Here is a 19769-nt window from a genome sequence, read left to right as displayed (position 1 = left end):
AAGGGTCCCCCTATACTAGGAGGAAAGAGTAGAGCTGGCCCCTGTGGGTTCCCAGTGCCTGGCCTCTCCCAGTTCCTCAGCCCTCCCTCACAGACACCCTCCACGGAGCAGCACAGCACCGAGGGCAGAGGCAGCAGCCCCGAGAGCATTTTCCAACACAACTACATTTATTCACATTTACACACAAGGCCCCCAAGGCACTGCTTCCCACCTCCCAGGCCCTCACTTCTCGCCCTCCCCATTCAGCCACCCTCTCCCTCCCCTCCCTTCCCTACCCTCCTCCCTTCCTGCCCTTCCCATTCAGCCACCCTCTCCCTCCCCTCCCTCCCCTCCCCTCCAAAGCTAAGGCCCAGCAAGATCAGCACTGGAGGAGAAGCAACCTTGCTTTGGGTGCCATGAGGGTCCGAGAGTTCAGAGCCCCACCCTTGGGGATTGGCACCAGAGAGCCTGCCCCATGGTGGCCCCTACTGGCTACGGTGCCACTTCTTCTTCCTCCTGGAGACCAAGGGGTCACCCTTTCTCTTTTGAGACTGTGAGGGTCCACCCAGCCCCCAAGCCAGGGATTGCTCCCCAGAGACCCTGAGCCCAGGCCCTGGGTTGGGCGTCTTTTCAGCAGGGGATAGGCTTCCAAAGAGAGGTCGCTTCTTGGACTTGGTGGCAGGAGACTATGCTGGGCTGAGGCCTCTTCTCTGACCAGATGGAGACTGAAGAACTCCCTGGGGTCCTCGCCTTCCTGGGCTGGGAAGGCCCAAGGAAGGGACACGGCTCTGGGACAGCCTCCAGGGCCGCAGCCTATGGTGGGAACCCACGACATAGACCATGCCAGGGAGTTCCCTCTCCTCACTTGACGCATTAGCCAGCCTGTGTGACTCCCTGACAGGAGACCCTCCAGGGAGATCCAAGGTGTCATTGGTCCCCAGGCTGGGGCAGGTGGGTCTGTGGTTCTGGGGAGGAGAGGTTGGCCGGGCAGCCCTCAGCCCGGGGGAATCCTGATATCCCAAAAGCACAGTCTTTGGACCAGGCCATGCCAGTGCGCACTCTGCCCTGTCCCTGAGGGTCCCGGGCAGCCGTCTGGGGTGGGAAGGTTTCCACGCTGACCCTTTGTGGGGGGTCAGGGACGTCTCTCTCTGCTCCTTGGCCAGCTGCAAACTTAGGACTTGAGTCCATCCGGGCCGTGCCATGACTAGGGGCTGCCCTTGCACGCGGTTTCTCCTTCAAGGGTAGGAGGCGCTTCTCCACTAGCTGCGGGAGGAAAGGGGCACTTACTGGCACTGCCCCAGGTGTGAGCAAGGCCCAGGGTGGTGGAGACCAGGGCACTTGGGCTGGAGGCAGGGAAGCCTGAGGCAGCTGGGCTTCATGTCAAAGGGAGAGGGTGTGGCTCTGCTGGGCATCCCGTTAGGCCTCACTGCAGCTTGCATCGTGACTCCCCTCCCTGGCTCCTCTCCATCCTACTCCCTCTGAACCTGCATCTTCCCACCCCAGAGTGGCTCCCCAAGAAGCTGAGCATCCCCAGCAGGGTGGGGTTAGACAATCGGGTGGGCCTTGTGTGCCGGGTCCCTCCTGCCCCTGGGGTACCTGGGTTCCCCTCCCTTCGCTGCTCTATCTGGGCAAGGGTGAGTCCTTCCTCCTGCTCCAGCTCACGGCTTAGGGCCAAGAAATCCATCTGTGGATCTGGGGAAGCAATTCTTCCAGGAATCAGGGGTGAATGACGGCTTCCACCTGGAAACAGAAGGAAGAAGGCGTGAGCTTCCTGGGCAGGGAGTAACCTGGAGCCAAGGACACCCAGAGGAGAGGCAGAAAGCGGGAAGGGCCCCGTCCCCACCCTTCTGGGGCTGTTTCACATCACAGCGACCACCAGCTACACACACAGACCACAGACCTGGTAGCATACACACATACAGACAGAGACACACAAACCACACACAGACACACAAACGGATCCATATATGACACAGGAAAAGACACAGACACAAGTAACATACACATTCACACCCACACAGACACACAGTAACAAATCACAGACACAAACACGCAGCAACACATAGACACACACAATCACATACACAGACACTCAAATCTACAGAAACACACCCACCTGCCCCCTGCTGAGTAGCTAAGGAACAGAGCTTAATTCCAAGGGCCTGGGAGTGCCACCCCCCTGAATCCTACAGACCCCAGCACTCCAGACAAGCCCACCTTAGTGACAAAGTCTTCCTGGGAACACAACTTGTCGATGTAGCTCAGGAGGCCTGGGTCTGGGGTCACCCCATCCTCTTCCTGCGGCTGCCCCACTTTGCCCTCTTCCCATTGTTCCTCAGGCTCCCCTGTGGCCCCAAGGTGAGACCCCAGCAGCTCCTCCATGATGTCCACATACTCCTGCACCACTTCTGGGGGGATCTCCTCAGGGACCTTGGTCTCTGCTGGCCTCTGGGGCCTGGGTGGTGGCAGGCAGGCAGTCGGGGCCTTGGGGCCGGCCTTGCTGGGAAGGTGCACTGAGGCAGAGAGGGAGGAGGCCGGGCGTGGTGAGGGCAGCTGCTCCTGCCTGCACCACACAGGGCAGGGCAGGGCTTGGGGATGTGAAGAGGTTCCAGCTGGGTCAGGACCACCTGAACCACAGTGCCCCTGGAGGAGATGCCACAGGAGGGGCACATCTGGGACAGCATCTCTTGCGAGGAAGTTTGGAGCCACTGATAATGCCATGTACTCTCCCCACTCATCCCTGCTTCCTGGGCAGAGCATATGTGGAGTTTTGGACGGGCGAGGGGAGACAGCAAGTAGGAACCTTGTCCCAGTCAATACCCAACATATGCTCCCGGAAGCTGTCCTGTTGGAGGGAGCAAATCCCCCTCTTGAAGGGAAGCATGGGGTGTGGGGACAGTGGCCTCCCTTGGCCCCTTTGGCCTTTGCCATGGCTCTTGTGGGAATGTGGGAAGCTGTACCTGGCTGCTTGACCACCTCAGGGGCAGGGAGTCCTTGAGGTTCAAGCCTCGGCGGGGCTGGAGGAGGCAGGCACTGGGGCCCCTTCATCCACTGCGACTTCTGAATCTGCATCACCTCCTCAGCCTCAAACTCCAGGAACCTGGGGATGAAGGAGGCACAGGCCATGCTGAGAAGCTCCAGGCCCCCTGCCCCCAGGACCAGGCAGTGGCCAATGGTAAGGATGGGAAGGAGTGCCTCGGGTGGGCTGTCCAGGCCCTCACTGGGTCCCATCTCCCAGTCCCAAGAGGGAGCTGCTCCCAGAACAGAACCACAGTTCTGGCCTCACCCTCCCTCACTCGGCCCCTGCAGAGCCCATGGCATCAACGGGGCTTCCTGACTCAAGTCAAGGCCACGAGGTCCAGGAGGGTCCCGGGGACCCCTCCTCCAGGTTTCAGCTGGCCAGGGGTGGGGTTGATGGCAGAAGGCATCAGGGATGATGCCCAGATGCAGGAGTCCTGAGGCTGGAACTGTGGGCCCCTGAAGGGTAACCCAGGAGCACGAGGCCGGGGAGACCCCTGGTCAGGAGGAAGCAAAAGCTGAGCCCAGAGGACAGGGCCCCTTTCCCCTGAGGCTGCTGTCTGTCTTCATGGAGGGGACTGCCCAGGAGCAAAGGCAGTCAGGCCAGAGAGGGGTCTCATGGTGTCCCGGGCGCAGATCTCCCCTGACCCAACTCCCTGGCCGGGCTGGGATGGGAGAAAACCAACTTCTGGCCACTGCTGTGAGGAGCCTGCCCCCACTCTGTCTATAGTCAATAGCACCCCTTCTCCCAATCCCCACAGCTGGAGGTGACCCCCTTTGGGCTGTGATGCTGGCTGCTCCCACCATGACCTCCAGTGTTAAGGCAGGGTTGGCCCCAGGCCAAGCACCTCTTGGTGCTTCCCAAGAGGGCAGGACAGAGACCCCAGAGCACCCTAGGTGGCAGGAGCAGCTTCCTGAGGGAGCCAGGGGCCCAGGGCATCCTGTGTTTATCCACACCCTCCTCATGCTCCATGCTGAGAAGCCACCGCGGCCACTGGGCCTCTGTCACCCACTCTTACCCTGCCACAGGGGCCCTGTCCCCCATGACCCCAGACTCACTTTTCCGCCATCTCTTAGAAGATCATCCAGTCAAAGTTGCTCGTGTGCTGCCATTCCCACATGGCCCTCCACAGTCCTTCCTTCAGTGTCATGGTGGGCTACTACCGGGCCAGGGATCGGAGAACTGGGCTGTAAACCAGTGCAGTCAGTCCCAGTCTATAAGCCCACCCTCCATCCTGAGCCCACCTGGTCCCAACACCCGGCCCCTGTCCTCCCCACACCTGTCCTGCCACCTGTCCTTGTCCTGTTCTCCCCCATGTGGGCTCCTCAGGCCCCAGGACACGCTCCCAAGATCAAACATCAACACAAGCTACTGAGTGGCCTCTCCGACTGCCTGAGTCCTCGGTGTTATGATGTTGACAAGTGAACTCAGTACTGTGGGTGGAACACGTGTGTCCCCAACATTCCTGTGCTGAAGCCCTCAGCGCCAGTGTTTCGGTATTTGGAGGCAATCAGGGTTAGAGCAGGTTATGAGCGTGGGTCCCAGTCATGGAATCCGAGCCCTGATAAGGGCAGGAGGAGACGCCAGGGCTCTTCTCTCAGCCGCAAGAGGACACAGCCAGAGGCAGCTCTCTCCAGCCAGGAAGAGGGCCCTGACCAGACACCCAATCTGCTGTCACCTTGATCTGGGACTTCTGGCCTCTGGAACTGGGAGACATGAATGTGTCTTGATAAAGCATCCAGTCTATGGGATTCGATACGGCAGAGCCTCAGCTGACTGAGACCCCAGGCACGCAGAATGACCTGGGGGCGAGGGTTAAAGTGCAGGTTCCAGGGCCCCAGGACTGAGCATTTAACCAGCTTCCTGGGGACTCTGGAGCAAGGCAGCCCCTGGGGACACAGCCTCAGGGTCCTGGAGCTTGAGGAGCAGGAGCACACGTCCAGAACCAAAGGAGAGCGGTGTCCAAGCTCAATGCATGCAGACCCTGTGAGCCTGGGGCGGCTCCGCTATGAGAATCAGAGTCCCCAGTGCACCAGGGCTCCACTCCAAGGGGGGATGCAACCAGTTCCAGGGTGCAGGGGCAGCGAGATTGTTGAGGAGGAAGATGGGGCCGCCTTCCACCTACAACCCAGGCAGGGGACTTCCCTAGGGGAGTGGCCAGTGTGTTGCACGGTGGATGTGCTCAAGCTCCTGTTTGCTCATCAGCGGGAAACACAGGGTCACAGAGGTGCCGCAGGGTGGAGAGAGGCAGGGACTGGGAATGAAACCACAAACTCTCCCAGATGCTGACGTTGCTGCCTCAGAGTCACCACAGTGCACGGCTCTGGGCTGCTGGGCTCATGGTGCACTCAGAGCTATCACTGGAGCCTGTGGCTTTGGGGAGCGCTCTCTTAGATGGCCTCGTCCTGATAATGACAGTAATGGGGACAGTAATCGTAATTGCTGTCATGTAATGTGTCATAGAATATGCCAGGTACTGTGCTACACATGTCATACATGAGCTCAAGTCATGTCTTTGCCATCCTCTGAATGAAGCACCATTGTCCTTTTTTTTTTTTTTTTTTTTTTTTTTTGAGACGGAGTCTCGCTCTGTCGCCCAGGCTGGAGTGCGGTGGCGCGATCTCGGCTCACTGCAAGCTCCGCCTCCCAGGTTCACGCCATTCTCCTGCCTCAGCCTCTCCGAGTAGCTGGGACTACAGGCGCCCGCCACCACGCCCGGCTAATTTTTTGTATTTTTAGTAGAGACGGGGTTTCACCATGGTCTCGATCTCCTGACCTCGTGATCCGCCCGCCTCGGCCTCCCAAAGTGCTGGGATTACAAGCGTGAGCCACCGCGCCCGGCCCATTGTCCTTTTTTCTAGGGGGGATTGAGGGTGAAGATGCAAATACCTGCCCAGCATTGACCTAGTGCAGGGCCCAAGACCATCCCCCTGTGCAGGCTCCACCACTACTGTGCTAACTGGACCTCAGCAGAACAGTGTGGGTGTGTGCCAGGTTCCTGATGGGCCCTTTCCCCAGCCCCATGTGATGTGCCCCTGGCCATCGACACTCAGTTCGAGGGAAGGCACTGGGGTGTACACTCAAAGACCTAAACCCAGGGTGGGTGCGGTGGCTCACGCCTGCAATCCCATCACTTTGGGAGGCTGAGGCGGGTGGATCACAAGGTCAGGAGTTCAAGACCAGCCTGCTCAACATAGTGAAACCCTGTCTCTACTAAAAAATATAAAAAATTAGCCGGGCATGGTGGCGGGCGCCTGTAATCCCACGTACTCAGGAGGCTGAGGCAGGAGAATCGCTTGAACCCAGGAGGCAGAGGTTGCGGTGAGCCAAGATTGCACCATTGCACTCCAGCCTGGGTGACAGTGTGAGACTCCATCTCAAACAAACAAACAAAAAAGATCTAAAGCCAAACCGTGGCTCACGTCTCACCAAGAACCCTCTCTGACCTGGGTCTTCTGTAAACATTGTTGTGAAAATTATTGAAAGTAAAAGCCAGGAGCGGTGGCTCATGCCTGTAATCCCAGCACTTTGGGAGGCTGAGGTGGGCGGATCACCAGGTCAGGAGATTGAGAGCATCCTGGCTAACACAGTGAAACCCTGTCTCTACTAAAAATACAAAAAAATTAGCCGGGCATGGTGGCGGGCATCTGTAGTCCCAGCTACTCGGGAGGCTGAGGCAGGAGAATGGTGTGAACCTGGGAGGTAGAGCTTGCAGTGAGCCGAGATCGCGCCACTGCACTCCAGCCTGGGCAACAGAGTGAGACTCCATCTCAAAAAAAAAAAACAAAGAAAAGAAAAAAAAGTAAGTATTGGGGCCGGGCACGATGGCTCGTGCCTATAATCTCAGCACTTTGAGAGGCTGAGGCGGGCAGATCACCTGAGGTCAGGAGTTCGAGACCAGCCTGACCAACATGGAGAAACCCCATCTCTACTAATAAAAAATCAGCCAGGCATGGTGGCACATGCCTGTAATCCCAACTACTTGGGAGGCTGAGGCAGGAGAATCACTTGAACCCAGGAGGCGGAGGTTGCGGTGAGCCGTTATCCCGCCATTGCACTCCAGCCTGGGCAACAAGAGCGAAAGTCCATCTCAAAAAAAAAAAAAAAAGTAAGGATTGGCTGGACTCACAGAACGGTGACAGGCAGTTGACATGAGGCCCCTGACAGTCTGTCCTGAGCCGCAGCCAGATTAATGTTGCTGAAAATGTACCTCCCCATAGTGCAACCCATCACCCTCACAACCGCCCTGCAAGCTACCCTGAACAGCGTGACCTCCTGTCCATCCAGCAGCCTCTTTACATGTGAGCTGCAGGACAAGCTCCGATGCCCCAAGGACACTCACATTAGGAAGCAGGAAAGTGCTTCAGTGTCAGGACTCTGGGGAAGGTGCCTCCAGGCCAGAGGCTTGTAGTGCTGCCAGAGTCGGAAGTTCTCATAGACACTCTTGTGGTTACAGGAGTCGTCCGGCGGGGCCTTGGCCTGGGAGGGAGCCAGGCTGCCCTCTCCATGAGCCCCTTGTGGCCATGGCCCAGCATTCCCTGGGGACACGATGGGGGCCACCTGGGCAGCCAGTGGTGGTGGAAGAGGAAGGCCGTGGGACCAGCCTCCCTCACAGGCCTGGGTGCCACCAACCACCTGGGCAGATGTAACGGGCACCCCAGGAGCAGCTGCCAGGAGTAGGGGAGGTGGACACACGACACCTCGGCAGAGGGCGCCTGGAGCCTGCCAGACGAGGGGAGCCTGAGTTAGGACCAAGGTCTGTGCCTGAGGGGCCTTCACAGGCCCCACTTCTGTCCTCATCTGGACAAAGACGTTGGAAGCCCCGGCCCCACGCGGGCCACAGCCATCCTGTCCTGCCACCAGAGGTGTGCTGGGGAAGGCAGACAGCACCAGAGGGCTGCCTGGAGGAACTGCTGCAGTCACAAGGGGCAGCCCATGTGCTAGGCTGGGAGCGGGTGTGGCGAAGGGCAAAGCCGTGAACACAGACAGGGAGGTGCCAGGGTTCATGGTCATGCCCGGTCCCAGCACTGGGCATGCTGTGGAGACAAAGGAAAGAGATGAATGAGTTGGGGTCTCCAGCTCCGCACTAGTCACTGGGGAATCAGAAGGAGTCCCAAGAGCTGAGGGCGTGTGACAGGGAAACTATGCAGCTTGCAAGTGTCCCTGAGTGTGCATCGGATGCTCTGTTCCTCCACGGGAGAGTCGCTCCACTAGACAGCCTTGCCCTGGTCACCAAGACTCCCTGACCTTTGTCTGCCAAGAAGAAACAGCCAAGCCTTTGCTGTCTCTGAGGGTCTCCCTCGGGTGTCCCTGGCAGCCTGCACCAGCCTCACAGGCATCTCCCACGCCATGGGTCAGGGATGAGTCTCTCGGCTTGGTGGTCCTCAGCGTGCTCAGCAGGAGGTGAGGGGCCTACCCCAGGGCAGTGCTCAGCACTCAGGAGGCCGACGGGAGGCCAGAAGTTTCCGAATATTATGGCCCCATCTCGTCTTCAGTCTTCCTTTTCCTGAAGCTCTTGTAAACCCCTTTCTTTCCTAGCTCAACACAACAAAAGAAAACCACTGGATAGGCCAGGCGTGCTGGTTCCTGCCTGTAATCCCAGCACTTTGGGAGGCCCAGGCGGGTGGATCACCTGAGGTCAGGAGTTCAAGACCAGTCTGGCCAACGTGGTGAAACCCTATCTCTACTAAAATACAAAAATTAGCTGATGGTGCATGCCTGTAATCCCAGCTACTCAGGAAGCTGAGACAGAAGAATTGCTTGAACCCAGGAGGCAGAGGCTGCAGTGAGCCGAGATCGTGGCACTTCATTCCAGCCCAGGTGACAGAGTGAGACTCCATCTCAAAAAAAAAAGAAAACCACTGGATGGAAACTCACCCAAGCCAGCGCCCTAGGAACCCTGAAGATAACCCATAATGCATCACGCCCAGCATGCAAGTGATTGTCCTGGCACCACCCACACAAGTGTTAAATAGGGGTCAGATTCAGGCCACCCATTCCTCAGTGCTCAGTGGTCCCAGCTGCCACTCAGGAAGCTCCGTTCCCAGGGAACAGATCTGAGAAGCAGTGGTGGAGTCCTCTGAGATATTGTCATTGTGTAGCCAGCAACAGCTGCACATGATTAGAACACAGCCAGCAAATGATGAGCAGCAGGGCTATCAGGGGAGGTGTCTAGGGATTTTCACAGCTGCTGGTCATGTTACAATAGGTAGTGGGACAAGGAGCCCATCTCTGGTCCTGCTCCTTTGAGCTCCCAATAACTGAACATAGTGACCAACCAAGAACCAGGGGTTCTTGGGCCACAGGCCAGGTGAGGCAAAGTTGTCTGGAACTCATCCCTGTTCACTAGGACCTCATGCAGTCTCTAGTCAAGGGGAATAAGGGATACAGCACATGCACCTCATCAGTCAGGACACACATCCTAATTTGAATAATAATAATAATAATAATAGGAGTGTCTTCCTATTTGTGCGCTACTCTCCTTCCTCTACTGAAAAGGAAACCAGCCTTTTCAGACCCTTCCACTGAGAACCAGCAAGAATCCACACCTGTCCCCTGTTCATGAGGTAGTATAAGTGGAATGGGGCAAATTCTTCATCTCCACACAAACACAAAGTGCAGAGGACAGGCCACGAGCTAGCAGACAAGAGGAAGTGGGTCTGAAGACCTGAGCTTCCACAAAAGGGCAAACGATTCAGAACAACTCAGGAAGCCCAGGCCCTGTGTTGCCTGAACTTCCCCATCTGTCCCCACCTCTGTTAAATCAAAGCCAATGGCTACCTGAACTGATGGAGAAGCCAGCTCTGGGGAGGGAGCTGAGAGGCTCTGGGCTGTGGCAGTTACAGTGGCCCCCAGCCTTGCCCACCCAGAGGCTGTCACTACATGCTCTGTCACAGCCAACCCACCCAACAGTTTTCTGGCTGAGACCACTTCTCCCCACTCCTCCCTAAGAACTAGAAAACTCCAGTCCAAATCCCTCTAAACACTATGGAAGGGCACCTTCCAGGTGCCTGAAGACACAGCACAGGGCTCAGGCTTGCCCATCATTCTCCCTGGGCCACCAGCACAACACGATCCCACCACTCCCTACAAACACAATGACGTGATCTGTCCCCCTCTAGAAAGCATCAATCCATCCACTCCATCCTTTCCCCTACACGGTGTATTCCCCCAGCCATCTTGGTCCACCTCTAAGGAGCCGTCCTCCCTAACCACAGACTCAGGGTGCCATGGCCATCCCCAGGTGTGATGTCCTTGGGGACATCCAGTGCTCCCTCCCTCCTTGACATCAGCCCTATCAGCTGTCCCCAGGGGCAGTTCAAATTTGAATTCCTAAGGAGTTGAGGCATGGCAGACTCAGATAATGCCCCAGTCCCTACAGGTTCACCTCCATTTGAAGCCATCCCCTCAGGCTGGGTACTGACCACCACTGTCTGGCAGCTTCCGCAGTGAAAAAAGTCAAGGGCAGGACCTAGAGAGTGACCTGACTCAGCAGATACTCCTGAGTCCAACTGAAGCAGGGAAAATTTGAATGTAAATAGGTTTGGAACACAGGACCCCAGGCATTCTGCAGAGGGGGAGGGGCGGTGGGCAGCTGGGCTTGGCAGGGGTGGGGGACATTCTGTGAAGGGCTCTGGCCAGTAGGCAAGAACCTGAGGTTCCCTTCCAACTGGACGGCAGCAACACAGACGGTGTGCGCCTCTTCAGGGACTTTTAAATTTTCCTTCTGACTCACAGCAAAAGCTTCTACCTGATGTCCCCTTTACTTCCATTCTTTATCAACAGACCTACTTTTGTGCCAATCAACCCATGCTCCTTCCCACTTTGGCTCTTTCCCACTCTTGATGAATTTCCACAGGGGCCGCACTTACTTAACAAAATTCAGAACACGTTTTCAGTCTGAGAAACACAGGGGTTCTTAGGAAGGCAAGGGGACCGAGTGTTTGAAATCAGAATGGTCTCAGCCGATCCAGCTATTAGGTGGCTGTGTGCTCATCATTGTTTAGGAGGCAATCCTTGTGCCCCCAGGTCATGTATGTTGCTGGAATCTGTCCACACCAGTAGGCCAGCCTTACTTCCCATCCCCTTTCTTGGGAAGACTCAGTCCAGGAAAGAGTGGCTATGTGACCTACAGCACCGAGACCAGAAATCCTTTCATTTTGTTTCCCAGCATATTGTGCTGGTGTTAAATGTTTATTTTGTATCTTTACATGAGTTTAACTTAACTAAGCAATACTTTTGCATGGTTCCAAATTCAAATTGTGCACAGTGGAATAGGCAGTGACCAGTCTTCCTCCCACCTCTTTTCTCTGGCCACCACATTTTCTTTCCTGGAGGAAACAGGTGTTATCTGATTCTTTTTCATCTTTCCAGAGATATATTATGCAATCAAAAGCATAATGAAGCTATTTTTGCTGTCTAAAAATATTTTCAGGTTCTTTGGGTAAAAATTAATATATTAATATGTTCCAGTATTCTTCTGATATTTGCAGTGACTGTATTTGTCCCAGTAATGTGGTTCCTCTCTTTATTTCTGTAGGCAAATTGCTAGAATGAGAAGTTGGACTGTTTTTTAAAATTAAAAATACATGAAAGAACATAGTGGCCAGATTTAGCAAGTATGAATAAAGAATACCAAGTGGAATTTGAATTGAAGATAAACAGTGAATTAGTTTTTACTATAATTATGATCCATATGACATTTAGAGTACACTTTTACAAAAAAAAAAAAATCTGTCCTTTATCTGTGCTATTCACATTTCACTGGGATCTTGCACTTTATCTGGTAACTCTTTCCAAAAAAGTATAACATATTAGGTAATTATTATTAACTCTCCACTGTGAGAGTGAGAACTTGCAGTAAGGAGACTCAAGTGTGAATCTTGGCTGCACCACAAAAAGATGCTGCACCACAACCATTGCAGAAAACAATAGCAGGCTGATTTGATGAAAGGAAGTCAGGAGTAGCCATTATACCCTTCTCAGCTTCCAGGTTTAGTGGCAGTACGCACAGTTTTAAGGGACAGGAGGGCAGAACACCGTCTTTTTCTTTCCTAACATAAAGTGGCTTACAATTCCTAGAACTCTGATTTCTCCAGGAGTTAGAAATCCACAACCCATGTCCATTCTGAGACAAGCAAGCATGCTAGCCACCAATGTCCCATCCCCATTCCCATGCATCCCCTTGCATGTGTGAATCCTGGCTGGCCTCTCTCAGCTCATTGCTGTCCTCATCTTCATCACAAATGTCATCACATGTGGTTCTCAGCATGGAAATTATTGTAGCCTGTCTTTAAAAAAACTTCATTCTCATTTTCACACGGAGAATTGCTGTTTATCAGCGTCAAAATGACAGGAAAGGGCACTCATGTTCTGTGTTGTGAACAAGGGGAGTGTTAGGAAACTGGTCAAAGGAGATGAGGAGTGAGTACTCAGAGCACAGCAACAAAATCTGAGACACACACGTCACTCCGTGCTGGGCAGCAGTCATTTTGCACTGATGGGTGGGTGTTAGGGAAGGGAAGAGGCCTTCAGCCGGACCAGTGCACAACTGTGAACATTCACTGAAACACACCCTGTTGGCACTTAAGCATTTGCCCCTTTTGAAGACATTTGGACTCAAGAAGGCAGAGTTGCAGAAAATGTAACAGGGGCCACACTGCAGAGGCAGGTGGTGGATTGCAAGTCTCAAGCCCAGGGTTCTCCCCTCCTTGCCCCAGTTGTAGGAAAAAGTCATTTCCTAACTCCTGTCCAATATCCTCATGAGTTCTCGGTTTTGTCCCAACTCTAAACCTGAATGGTCCAGCGAGCATTTCTATGAAATGCCTCCACAGTGGCCACTGGGAGGGGAGTGACCTCCACACAGTGACTGCCTGTCTGGGTGCTCCCAGGCCTTTTGTCCTCTGAGACAGAGCTGCCTCCTCACACGCAGCCCTCTTCCGCTGTGCAACTCTACCTCGATCTTAGCTGAGAAGATCAACGGAGAGCAATTCAAGCAAAATCATGGTAAACTCACCAAAACCAAACCAAACCAAACAAACAGTAAACACTTTGGAGATCTTTCTGAGACTCGATCTTTTATCACGGGGCAAAAACTTAAATGATTTTCAATTAGTAACTTCATCTAAGAGGGATGTTGAGGCAAAATATCACACTCAGGCACTGAAGAAGGGCAGAATTCTTGGTTGCTTCCTCTCTTATCAAGTCAGTCAGCTGATGCTTTCTCAAGATGCTCATGCATGGCTTTGATACAGGATTTGAATGAGTCTTTTTCTGAGCCACTGATAGAAAAAGTATACTGTGGAACAGTGTCTTGTCTCAGTTCTGAAATCGCTTCTGTATGTGTTTGAAGTCCTAGACCCCAGGAGGAGAGACAATCAAATTAGCCAAAGGTAATCTGTGAAGACTGGCCATGGAAGGTGGTGGCTAAAAGTCCTCTGGTCCCTGCTCTCTGAGTGTGCTCACATAAAGTCCTGGGCCGCACTGACTGCTGAGAAAGAACCTCTCAGGGCTTGGATCCCCTGTTCAGAGGACAGATGCTCTTCCCCCCAATCACGGAACGGTAGAGGAATGGCGGCTCCATGCTGTGTTTGGTAGAGCTCTCAGTCTCTGCACTTGAGGCCCAGGGCCATCGTAGATGTGAAGGCTCTTCAGTGTCATCACGTGGAGACAGATGATAGGAATCCTGCAAATGAGCAGAAAGGATCTGATGATGAAAATTTCTTCTGAAGCTATTACAAACTCAAGTCAGTGAGTTGCTTCTCTACTAGTTTTCTTTTTTTTTTTTTTTTTTGAGATGGAGTCTTGCTCCTACCTTGAAGTGCAGTGGTGTGATCTCCTCTCACTGCAGCCTCTGCCTCCCAGGTTCAAGCAATTCTCCTGCCTCAGCCTCTCGAGTAGCTGGGACTACAAGTGCGCGCCACCATGCCCCGCTAATTTTTGTATTTTTGGTAGAGATGGGATTGCACCATGTTGGCCAGGCTGGTCTCGAACTCCTGACCTCAGGTGATCTACCCGCCTCGGCCTCCCAAAGTGCTGGGATTACAGGCGTGAGCCACTGCACCCGGTCAGACTCGCTCGTTTCTAGGAGGGACGGTCTTGGAGGCTCCAAGGAGGAGGCGTCGCCTAGCCCCAGGAAGTGCCCAGGTGCAGCCTCCCTCCATTTCCCGATCTCCTGCCGGGCCCTCCCAGGGCGGGCTCCAGGCCTGCCCCGCGCGCCTGCGCACGAGCCTCGAGGCCGGCGGCGTTCCAGCGCGCAGCCAGCCGCCCTCAACTGCTCCCAGCATAGGTTGCCGGTGGTTCTGGACAGGGAGACGGCGCAGCGCGAGCGGAACGGGCGGTTATCCAACGGCCTTCGCTCTCATGGCGTCCTCCGTGGTGTTACCTAAAAATAAAGTTATTTGTGATTAGAAGGTAATCGCCTCCTGGTCAGGCTTCCGCTGGTCAGCAGTGTCTGCGGGGCGACCCCATCCTTGTGGGAGGGCCTGTGGCTGCGCTCAAGGCGGGAGCGGCCCTTAGCGGGGCCCTGCGGGACGCCCAGGCCGCACTCCTTTCCCTTGCTCGCCTGGCCTTGAAGTGAAGGGGTAAGTTTAACAATGCAGTGGTAACCCCAAAGTTTCTCTCGGCCGTGCAGTGCACATTCCAAACAATGCAAAACTCTTTCCTCAGCAGTTGAAACGTGATGCAGTTCAGCAAAGAAGTAGCTCCTGTCCTCGTCAAATCAGTAAAGTTCCCACGGACGACCTCATTGAGTGAGTTGTGAAGCTTGTTGACTTAATCAGAATGATCAGCCAGCATGCGTGTTCTAATACGCTCGTTTGTCAATGATATGAAAAGCTGAAAAGTGGAATAACAGGCCTTTACTCATAGTCTGTTCACTTGGTAGCATAAGTTGGTTGTGGAAGCAAGAGTGTGGCCAAAGTCAAGAAAAGCTTCTATAAGAATCGCTTACTTATGTGGAATTTAAATAAAAAGTAGTGTGTATCATTATTTGTAAATTGTAGACTACACATGTATTATATCTAAAATTAACTGCACATACGTGTGTGTCTTCTTGGGCAGTTGGTCAGTGTGTGTACTTAATGTGAGAAAGATTTGTTTTGCATTTTGGGGAGTGTGAGATTTGTGGGGGTGGCTGTGTGTATGTGAAAATGTGTTTATATGAATGCTTAGTTTGGAATTTGTTACGTATTTAATTGGTGAGAATCTAATATGTATTCACCTGTGTGGGTTGGTGGTGTCTGTATGGAGATTGCAGATTAAAGAAGGTCATAATTGGGCTGGGCATGGTGGCTCATGCCTGTAATCCCAGCACTTTGGGAGGCTGAGGTGGGCGGATCACTTGAGGTCAGGAGTTTAAGACCAGCCTGGCCAACTTGGCAAAACTCCATCTGTACTAAAAATACAAAAATTAGCCAGGTGTGGTGGCATGCACTTGTAGTCCCAGCTACTCGGGAGGCTGAGGCAGGAGAATTGCTTGAACCCGGGAGGCGGAGGCTGCAGTGAGAGGAGATCACGCCACTGCACTTCAAGGTAGGAGCGAGACTCCCTCTCAAAAAAAAAAGAAAAAAAGAAAAGTAAAGAAGATCATTCATAACTATTCATAACTGCTTTTGTGAGAGTGCGTAGGAGTGAGTGTTTATATTTGGAGGATATGAGGTGTAATATATGAATACAAGAAGAATTGGGGTTTGATATTTGTGATTTGGGTTGTGAAGATGTATTTTCCATCAGTTTTCTCAAATCAATGTTGGGGATTTGTATTTGTCTAATGTTTGGCAGATTTGGAAGAATTATCTTGTTGTGCATGTGGGCAATAATAGAGAAAGTGCTTGTGTCTATTTTTGTGAATGTACACTGTGGTTTACATATTTGGGGAATGTAGGAAGACCATTTGTGTGCTTAGGATATGTTGTATCGTTGTGTGTGTTTCTTTTCACGATTTTCAAGGGTTGTGTATGGCCATTTCAATGTGTGAGGGCAGATCCATGACTACTGGGGGACTGGTAGAATGAATGTGTGCAGTTGTGAGGTGGAGTTTGTATGATTCTGTGTCTTGGAAAATGGAGGAGTTATTTCTGTGTGAGCATTTAGAAGTGTGATTACATATGTGCAGGTATTGTGGGACTGTGTATTTGGGCATATGAGGTGGCATGTTTGCATATTTGTGGCATGTTAGTTAATTGCAGGTATATTTAGGTCATGTAGGGAACTCCGTGAGTATTGAGTTTGTGTGTGTGTTCAAGGGCATGGCAGTTTAGATGAATGTTTTGTGGAGCTATGTGCTTGTATTTTTCAGTAAGTGGTTATTAGTGTTATATATTCTGGGAATGTAGTGTATGTGTCTCTGATAGAGAGATGGGGTTCTGTGTTTATACAGAAGAGTGAGAGAATTGAATTTATATGTATTAGAGGTATGTGATATGGTTATTGGTATAGTACTTGGCGATGTGAGAGACACTCCCCTCGTTTACAAAGCAGTGCCCAGCTGGTTTGTGCAAGTGGAGAATATGGTGGACCAGCTCCTAAGGAACAATGACCTGTGCTACCGGTGAGCAGTAAGATGTGTTTCTTCATAATGTCTTTTGTCATGGACTCCCAAAGTGCTGGGATTACAGGCGTGAGCCACCGTGCCTGGCCTTCCTTAGATAATTTGAACCAGTTTATAACAAAAATTTTAAAACAGACAACAACAAAGTGGAAGACAGACCACCACATAGAAAGTAGAATGAAGTTAAAATTCTGGGCTAATACAATTATGCTGGCTAAACATCGTTAGAAGTGGCAAGGTATAACAGAGAATGTAGATTTTGAAGTCAAACACATTTGTTCACCCCTTCCTTACTGTATAATGTTGAGCAAGTTGCTTAATTTCTGAGGTGTAACATCCTCCTCCACAAAATAATGTAACAATTATGTTGTAGAGTGTTGTGAGAATTAAATAAAATGACATTATGTGTATTCTGGATGATACTTAATAAATCTATTTTCTTTCCCTTAAGCTTTTACTTGAGACAAAAGGGAGACAGAATTATGCAGATTTTGTTGTTGAATATAACTTTTTGTTTCCGTGATTCTCGGAAGTGTGGTTCCTGGACCATCAGCATCAGCATCACCTGGGAAGCAGTTAAAAATGCAAATTATCAGCCGGGTGCAGTGGCTCATACCTGTAATCCCAGCACTTTGGGAGGCCAAGGCGGGTGGATCACGAGGTCAGGAGTTTGAGACCAGCCTGGCCAACATGGTAAAACCCCGTCTCTACTAAAAATACGAAAATTAGCTAGGAGTGGTGGTGGGCGCCTGTAATCCCCCCTAGTCGGGAGGCTGAGGCAGGGGAATTGCTTGAATCTGGGAGGCAGAGGTTGCAGTGAGCCGAGATTGTGCCACTGCACTCTAGCCTGGGTGACAGAGCTAGACTCCATTAAAAAAAAAAAAAAAAACAGAGATGGGGTTTCACTATGTTGGCAAGGCTGGTCTCGAACTCCTGACCTCAAGTGATCTGCCCGCCTTGGCCTCCCAAAGTGCTGGGATTACAGGTGTGAGCCACTGCACCTGGCAACAGATTTTAGTTTAAGATAAAGTTCTTTTTTTTGTTTGTTTATGTTTTTGAGATGGAGTCTGGCTCTGTCACCCATGCTAGAGTGCAGTGGCATGATCTTGGCTCTCTGCAACCTCTGCCTCCCGGGTTCAAGCAATTCTCCTGCTTCAGCCTCCCGAGTAGCTGGGACTATAGGCACGTGCCACCGTGTCTGGCTAATTTTTTGTATTTTTAGTAGAGACGGGGTGTCACCGTGTTAGCCAGGATGATCTCTATCTCCTGACCTCGTGATCTGCCCGCCTCAGCCTCCCAAAGTGTTGGGATTACATACAGGCGTGAGCCACCGCACCCGGCCAGAATAAAGTGATTTAAAAATATATATATATTTTGGACCTTTAAAATTAGGCCATACTATAAAAAAAAAAGCCCACACTCTTATATTCAGCAAATTCATACTAAAATATTCCATTTTTGTAGGATAAAGGCCGAGAAAACTTTACATATGCTACAAGTTTATTACATGTATTTACATGGCTCTTTCTTCCCTAGTTACTTAAAACTTTCACATTATACAACTCTCCAAAGCAAGCTTCCTCTCCCCAAGGCAAGCTTTGCAGAAATGATGAGGTCATATTACTATCGGAATAGCTTAGGCAGTGCCGTAATATAAAAATGTTTTGTTTTGTTTTTGAGACAGAGTCTCGCTCTGTTGCCTGGGCTGGAGTGCAGTAGGGAGATCTTGGCTCACTGCAACCTCTGCCTCCTGGGTTCAAGCGATTCTCCTCCCTCAGCCTCCTGAGTAAGTTGGGATTACAGGCATGTGCCACTGTGCCTGGCTAATTTTTGGTTTTTTTGTTTTGTTTTGTTTTTTGAGACAGAGTCTCGCTCTGTCGCCCAGGCTGGAGTGCAGTGGCGCAATCTCGGCTCACTGCAAGCTCCGCCTCCCGGGTTCACGCCATTCTCCTGCCTCAGCCTCTCCGAGTAGCTGGGACTACAGGCGCCCGCCACCATGCCCGGCTAATTTTTTGTATTTTTAGTAGAGACGGGGTTTCACCGTGGTCTCGATCTCCTGACCTCGTGATCTGCCCGCCTCAGCCTCCCAAAGTGCTGGGATTACAAGCGTGAGCCGCCGCGCCTGGCCTAATTTTTGTATTTTTAGTAGAGACAGGGTTTCATCATGTTGGTCAGGCTGGTCTCGAACTCCTGACCTTCGATCCGCCTGCCTCGGCCTCCCAAAATGCTGGGATTACAGGCATGAGCCATCTTGCCCAGCCATAAAAATGTATTTTGAAAGCTATTGAGTGACCGTTAAATGATGTTGTTGTTTTTTTTAATTAAGATTTTGGGCTGGGCACGGTGGCTAACACAGTGAAACCCCGTCTCTACTAAAAATACAAAAAATTAGCCGGGCGTCGTGGTGGGCTCCTGTAGTCCCAGCTACTTGGGAGGCTGAGGCAGGAGAATGGCTTGAACCCGGGAGGCGGAGCTTGCAGAGAGCAGAGATCGCGCCCCTGTACTCCAGCCTGGGCGACAGAGAGAGACTCCATCTCAAAAAAAAGTGGTTTTGGTGTATTTGTTGGCAGACACATATCCACTGCATTTAGAGAAAGGGACATTGGGGTATACTCTGCCTCGTTCTGATAAACCCCAAGTGCCCTTTCCAGTTTCACCGCTGTACAATTTACTAAAATGCACTATTAGGAAAACTTCACATTTTCTTTTGGCAGTGCATCAGGTTATTGGTGTATTACTGGTTTGAATGCTTCTAGTATACTGAACTTTCAGAAGTTTACCTACTTCTTAATCCTGTGTCTTAGCTAGATGTTTACAATCTGATTCACTTTCAGCAATCTACTATCCATGAATAATAATCTTATATTACTATTTTTCCCCAACATTCAATAGAAAAAGTTGATTCCCTTGCTAGTTCCCAAATCTAAATTTGAATGGTTTCACTTAAAAGTTACTTATTTGAGGCTGGGTGTAGTGGCACATGCCTGTGATCTCAGCACTCTGGGAGGCCAAGGCAGGTGGATCATTTGAGGTCAGGAATTTGAGACCAGTCTGGCCAACGTGGTGAAACCCCGTCTCTACAAAAAATATAAAAATTAGCTGGGCATAGTGGTGCACGCCTTTAATCCCAGCTACTCAGGAGGCTGAGGCAGGAGAATCGCCTGAACCCAGGAGGCAGAGGTTGCAGTGAGCCAAGATTGCACCGCTGCACTTCTGCCTGGG

General features: G+C 51.8%; 1 protein-coding gene across 1 annotated transcript; it reads right to left on the bottom strand.

Annotated features, from left to right (window-relative positions):
- Window positions 1-352: 352 nt before the first annotated feature.
- On the bottom strand, window positions 353-10845 carry NUTM2F (NUT family member 2F). The gene is given in 11 exon segments (XM_055271850.2): window positions 353-1008; window positions 1010-1247; window positions 1609-1680; window positions 1683-1719; window positions 2197-2492; window positions 2940-3079; window positions 4057-4185; window positions 7341-8034; window positions 10386-10543; window positions 10545-10707; window positions 10710-10845. Coding segments are annotated over 11 exon segments (2532 nt in total). The 5' UTR covers window positions 10771-10845; the 3' UTR covers window positions 353-464.
- Window positions 10846-19769: the final 8924 nt, after the last annotated feature.

Source organism: Symphalangus syndactylus, chromosome 3 (assembly GCF_028878055.3).
Source record: "Symphalangus syndactylus isolate Jambi chromosome 3, NHGRI_mSymSyn1-v2.1_pri, whole genome shotgun sequence".
In the NCBI taxonomy this organism is placed as follows: domain Eukaryota; kingdom Metazoa; phylum Chordata; class Mammalia; order Primates; family Hylobatidae; genus Symphalangus; species Symphalangus syndactylus.
This window is presented reverse-complemented; position numbering and strand designations above follow the sequence as displayed.